The 6,807-nt window shown below is 40.8% G+C and overlaps 1 protein-coding gene across 1 annotated transcript in view; it reads left to right on the top strand.

The window, feature by feature from the left end:
- Positions 1–6,807, top strand: part of LOC124789320 (chitobiosyldiphosphodolichol beta-mannosyltransferase) — an 86,428-nt gene that overhangs the window by 79,378 nt on the left and 243 nt on the right. Inside the window, exon 5 of the mRNA XM_047256635.1 lies at positions 6,515–6,629. Coding sequence (XP_047112591.1) covers positions 6,515–6,629 — 115 coding nt within the window. The remainder of the gene's footprint in view (positions 1–6,514; positions 6,630–6,807) is intronic.

The raw sequence follows: 6,807 nt of genomic DNA on the forward strand, positions 1-6,807 counted from the left end.
AGAGCCAAGCTGCTGAAGTAAATTCTTGTCTTTCCAGCTGCTGATAAAATAACTTGTCACTGTAACCCTGATTTACTGGAAAAGTCTTTAGTGGAGCTGCAACAACCAGTTCCTGAAAAAAAAAAAAAAATTGCTTGTAATGTTATATGGGTACGGAGGTACGTTTGAACATTTTATTTCGGTTGTTCCAATGTGATACATGTACCTTTGTGAACTTATCATTTCTGGGAACGCATGCTGTTACAGCGTGATTACCTGTAAATATCACATTAATGATGCAATAAATGCTCAAAATGATGTCCGTCAACCTCAATGCATTTGGAAATACGTGTAACGACATTCCTCTCAACAGCGAGTAGTCCACCTTTCGTAATGTTCGCACATGCGCTGACGCATGGTGTCAGGCGTTGTCGGAGGATCACGACAGCAAATATCCTTCAACTTTCCCCACAGAAAGAAATCTGGGGACATCAGATCCGGTGAACGTGCGCGCCATGGTATGGTGCTTCGTCGACCAATCCACCTGTCATGAAATATGCTATTCAATCCGCTTCAACCGCATGCGAGCTATGTGCTGGATATCCATCATGTTGGAAGTACATCGCCATTCTGTCATGCAGTGAAACATCTTGTAGTAACATCGGTAGAACATTAGGTAGGAAATCAGCATACATTGCACCATTCAGATTGCCATCGATAAAATGGGGGCCAATTATCCTTCCTCCCATAACACCGCACCATACATTAACCCGCCAAGGTTGATGTTCCACTTGTCGCAGCCATTGTGGATTTTCCATTGCCCAATAGTGCATATTATGCCAGTTTATGTTACCGCTGTTGGTGAATGACGCTTCGTCGCTAAATAGAACGCGTGCAAAAAATCTGTCATCATCGCGTAATTTCTCCTGTGCCCAGTGGCAGAACTGTACACGATGTTTAAAGTCATCGCCATGCGGTTCCTGGTGCATAGAAATATGGTACAGGTGTAATCGATGTTGATGTAGCATTCTTAACACCGATGTTTTTGAGATTCCTGATTTTCGCGCAATTTGTCTGCTACTGATGTGCGCATTTGCCTCGACAGCAGCTAAAACACCTACTTGGGCATCATCATCATTTGTTGCAGGTTGTGGTTGATGTTTCTCATGTGGCTGAATACTTCCCGTTTCCTTAAATAACTTAACTATCCGGCAATTCGTCCGGACACTTGGATGATGTCATCCAGGATACCGAGCAGCATACATAGCACATGCCCATAGGGCATTTTGATCACAGTAGCCATACATCAACACGATATCGACCTTTTTCGCAATTGGTAAATGGTCCATTTTAGCACAGGTAATGTATCACGAAGCAAATACCGTCCGCACTGGCAGAATGTTACGTGATACCACGTACTTATACGTTTTTTGACTATTACAGCGCCATCTATCACAAAGCGAAAAAAGTGGTCCAACTAAAACATTCATATTTCTTTACGTACTACACGAATATGTAATAAAAATGGGGGTTTCTATTTAAAAACAAAAAACGCTCTTGATATCCATTTGACATATGGCAGTGTCATTGAGCGGGCCAACCATAGCGCCATCTGATTTCACTCTTCACGCTAAACGAGTTTCGTTCTTTGTAGTTTTTTCATTTGATGCTTATTTTGTGAGATATTTGGCCTGGTTACTATCAATGGACCACCCTGTATACATCTATATACATTCCATAAGTGTTTTCATTTGTGCTGATAGAGGCATGTGTGTTTAGCCTTTGTATGGGAGGGTGGTTTAGCTGTGCAAATGTTTTGTAACTCTCTCTGGACTGAAATACTGTATGTTTTATTTTAGGAGGTAAAAACGATGTGGTTGATGTGAATATAAATATCATAATATTAATGTGATTATTAGCTGGGTGCAACTTTTAAAAATACATCCCACGTTTACCCGAGTGTAGGATGACTCTGAATATAAGACGACCCGACCCCCCCATTCAAGGCACTTATTGAGAAAAAAATTTATTTTTGACATGTTCTGATTAGTCAGATTACGAACTGTTTTATTGGCAAAGTATCTGCCATAAAGTTAACATTATACCTGTTTTAGACTTGCGCAATTTTATTGTCTACATTTTGATGATACTACAAGAAATAAAACGAATAAAAAGAAATGGTTTACATTAATTTTTGGAATATTTTCTTTTGTACCTTTTTTGCTTTCTAACACTGCAGCATGTAGTATCATTTTTAATCATTGCTGCCACTGGTGCTGCCACTATCACCCCCCCCCCCCTCCTCCTCCTAATGGAACAGCTGTTAAATTTATGTTTTTGTTGTCCAAAGTATTTCGCTTTTTTTAAAATTTCTTTTCAGAATGTGTTTCTATTTCTGAGGCTCTCATTAGGGTGTGACCTAAGACCACAACTGTTTTTTCCCCGAATATGTATCGAATTTTGCTTCTATAATGATGCGAGAATGTTACATTGTCTCTTGCTTCCAAACATGCCCGTTGCTCTCTTATTGGTTTCGTAGAACCACCTGATGCACCCCATTTCATTGTCTTCATACGTTATGGTTAGTGTTGACGACATTGCACCAAGAAATACGTAAGTATGCCACTGGCCACTATCTAGACTTTTACTGTCTCCTGCAGAAATTAGTACTATTGTTGAGTATGGTACATGTCCCAGGAGAAAAGAAAAAAGCCAAAGTTGGTTGGCAACATGACAAAATTTGCCACTTGCTCCCCACTCTGAAATCACCCTGGCTCTTGGCCAAACTGATGTCACTGTTCTTTCAATCATTCTGTAGTGCTGAGCTTGAGGAACTGTGAAAAAACAGACTGCAGTAAATGTGCAAATCATGTGTAACAACAGCAACAACTAATAGATAAATGAAGATCACAATTAGAATGCAGTACCATTCTCGAACTTTCGCTTGTCCCACAATTTAGTGACATCTTTTTGCACAGTCTCGTGATAATAATTGCAGCCTGTTTAATATGATTTGTTTCCTTCATCAGACATTTCATTTTCTATTAATTTTCCATCTTGTTTCAACTGAATGTCACTATGTTCTAAAGCTGGTAATATTTTTACCTGGTGGTATTCCGATATGTGAATAGTGACCAAATTTCTCATTTGCAATCCACTACTTAGTAAATTAGAAGAGTATCTTATAACTAAATAAAATACTGGTCTGGGTTCTGAATCAACTAACGTTTTTTGAAGGACATCTCCGTTCTTGAATGTTACCTTTTCTTAAAGAGCAACAAACATAGAATATGGTATCCATAGAGGTATGAGAAGGTTTATTGCAAACCTGTTCAAATACAACAGAAGTTAAGACGATGATAATTAACGCAATTTCCTCGTGTGTTTTACAAAACTGTCAAATTTTAATCACAGCAGCAGACTGTTGTAGTGGCTAGTTCATACACTGGTGTCCAAAATTAAAGCAATAAACGAAAATTTTGCAAGGCTACATTTATTTTGTCACAAAACAGTGTAAACATTTGATAGTAAAGTAGAAAAACAATATGAACAACTGCAACTTGCATAATGGTAGACAAAAATGTCAATTTTTCCAATGTAATGGATTTGCACAAACACTCCTGAAACTGGTTGATGTGACCACTTCCAGCACCAATACAGGCCTGACGACGACAGGGCATGCTGTAAGTGATGTCATCAGTTTTATGTTGAGACAATAACACCCATTCTCCCTGCAGAGCTGGCTCGCAGATCTTCGAGAGGGTTTGGTGGATGCCGACGTGATGCTGTTTCCCTAGTGGACCCGCATATGATCTATGGCGTTCAAATCGGGAGAACGAGCAGGTCACGCCATCTTCTGTTTCCAGGAAAACAACAACCACCCATTCTCTAAGGGGTCGAGTGTTATTGTCCATGAATACAAAGTCTGAGCCCACACCACCTTGGAACAACCGCACATAAGGTCCCAAGATCTTGTCACGATACCCAGCAACAGATAAGCCTTGCCGATTCACCTGTACAATTTCACGAATAGGGGTTTGATGGTCAACATAATCCTTGCTCACACCATTAAGGATTTTCCTCGATATCTGTCTCTTTTCCACAATGTTTGGGTCCCAAAATCATGTTCCTCCAGATGCAAATGCTTTGAGAATCGCTCTCCAGACCAAATCGGGACTCATCTGCAAAGAGAACATTGGTTCACCGTTCGACCGTCCAGATGGCACATTGATGACTTCACTCTAGACGTTCCCTTCTGTGAAGATGCATCAGAGGTACATGTACAGAAGATCTCCAACAAAGCCTTCTGTACATCGTTATCACAATACGACATGTCCAGTGAATGCTGAGAGTTTAGAGCAAGTTGCAGTGCACTACTAGGGCAGTACCGTTGTGCCTTTATGGCCAATTAATTGTCCTCTCTTTTTGATATCACATGTAGATGGTCCTGCCCTGGTCTTTGGGGTACTGTTTCAGTCTCTCTACATTTTCGCCCCATCTGAGAAACAACAGAATGATTCACATTAATCTTCGGGCCTCATCAGTTTGTGACTGTCCTGCTACAATTCTTCTTATGGCTCTCCACTGCAGAGTGTCTGGTAGGGACCTTCTTTGTGCCATACTGACCAGCCTGTGACTGTATACACAGCTATTGTGGATGTGGCACACACTATAGCGTTTGATAGGTGCCCTGACATTATCGTTAACGTGGTTATCCACTGACTGGAATGCCATATTCCATGTAGAAACACGATTGTACAGACATCAGTTGACATGTTATATGATTATACCATGAATTAGACACAAGACGGGGAAATTGCAGTTTGTTGCTTTAATTTTGGACAACAGTGTAGTTTCTGGCATGTGTTGATCCTGTTGGAATGTGATCATCATTTGTTGAGCTCTACCCTTCCAAATTATTCAAAATAAATGTGCACCTGAACTCAGTACCCAAAGCTTCTTCTCTAAATATAAGATGACCCCTACAAATACCATACACACAACTAAACGACATAAAAATGTTGACCTTGGCAGCAGTGGTTTAATCTGGGAGTATGACAACCCTGTTTTTTTTGACAAATTTGGGAAAAAATTTCTTATCCGGTAAATACAATAATTTATCTTGTGTTCGTATGTATTACAGAAATATCAAAATCATTATGGATCTTAAATGCCTGAGATGATCTGTACGAGGGGGGGACTCAAAAGAAACCGGCTTCTTGTCATAAAAAATTCATTGATGACCCTTTTTACAAAATTACTTAAGTTACCTTCAAAATACTCTCCATTACATGCAGTGCACTTGTCAAGTATCTTTTCCCACTGTTGGAAGCATGTTTGGAACTCTTCAAGTTTGATATTGTCCAGTGCCCTTTGCGAAACTGTTTTTACCGCCTCCACATCGTCATAACACTCCCCTTTTAGCGTTTTTTTCATTTGTGGAAATAGGAAAAGGTCGCAAAGGGCTAGGTCCAGCGAATATGGAGTGTGGGGAATGACAGACCATCTGAGATGCCAAATAGTGGGTCACTCGTCAGGCTGTGTGTGCTGGAGCGTTGCCGTGATGCAGAAACCAGTCACCTGATCGCCGAAGTTCTGGGCGTTCTCTCTTCTTGCAGACGCCTTAAAACATCCAAGTAAAAGTACTGGTTAACAGTCTGGCCAGGGGGTACGAATTCCCGATGCACAATTCCACGAACATCAAAAAAGACAATGATCATCGTCTTCACATTTGACCTCACTTGCCTTGCATTTTTTGGTCTGGGAGAGTTGGGAGTCCTCCACTGGCTTGACACTTGCTTAGTTTCTGGGTCATACCCGTAACACCAACTCTCATCCCCTGTAATGACTCTGTCCAAGAAGTTTGGATCACGTGCAATCTCTGTTTAAAGTCCCGACACACATTTATGCGGATGGTTCTTTGCTCCTGTGTGAGAAGGCACAAATTTAGCAGCAACACGTCTCCTGCAAATCCCCACTCAAAATCCGCTGGCACGAGCTCCAACTGATTCCTGTCTCTGCTGAAATTTGGTCGATCGTTTGGTGACTATCCTCGTTGATATTTTGGCGGACCTTTTCAGTGTTCTCATTTTGCGATGTTGAAGGGTGTCCAGAACGAGCTTGCTCTTTAGCACACATCTCACCACATTTAAAGCGCCCAAACCACTCGAAAACCTGTGTGCAGCTCATAGCGTCGTCCTGGAAAGCATCCTGAAGCGTTTGGTGTCTCCATTGCAGTTTTTTTAAGCAGGAAACAAAATTTCACACGCTCTCTCTGTTCTTTTAAAGTTGCCATAACGACTTCGCAAAGGTAACCCGCCAACAGTCAGAGAAACACAATACCACACTTGCACGTTCAGCTCTGCGCAGCTGTTTCAGGAAGGTCTCTACTAACACCATCTAGCATGAGAACCCTGCACTACATCTACGAGTGGCAGCGTCCTCGAAGTCTGGTTTCTTTTGGGTCCCCCCCCCTCTCGTATGTTACTGAATTTACAATTCTGGTTAGATTGCCATAATACATTTTCTCTTTCAGCAAGTGCTGACCTTGGTGTATGTCTTCACACATCATCCAGTGGCTTGGATTTGCCAATGAAAGTAGTTGATATGTTTGGTTGCGGGCTTCCTGTTTGTGCCTACAGTTATGGCTGGTAAGCCTTTTTATATTTATTAAAAATGTATTATATTGTACTCAATTCTAAATCTGTGGAAGTAAAAACAATTTGATTAAGATAATATGCCATATTAAGTCTAACTGGAACCAACTGCAGACGATTAATTTTCATTTCATGGAAGTAATGTGATACTAATTAAATTTTTTATTCCTTT

Source organism: Schistocerca piceifrons, chromosome 3, assembly GCF_021461385.2.
Source record: "Schistocerca piceifrons isolate TAMUIC-IGC-003096 chromosome 3, iqSchPice1.1, whole genome shotgun sequence".
NCBI lineage: Eukaryota > Metazoa > Arthropoda > Insecta > Orthoptera > Acrididae > Schistocerca > Schistocerca piceifrons.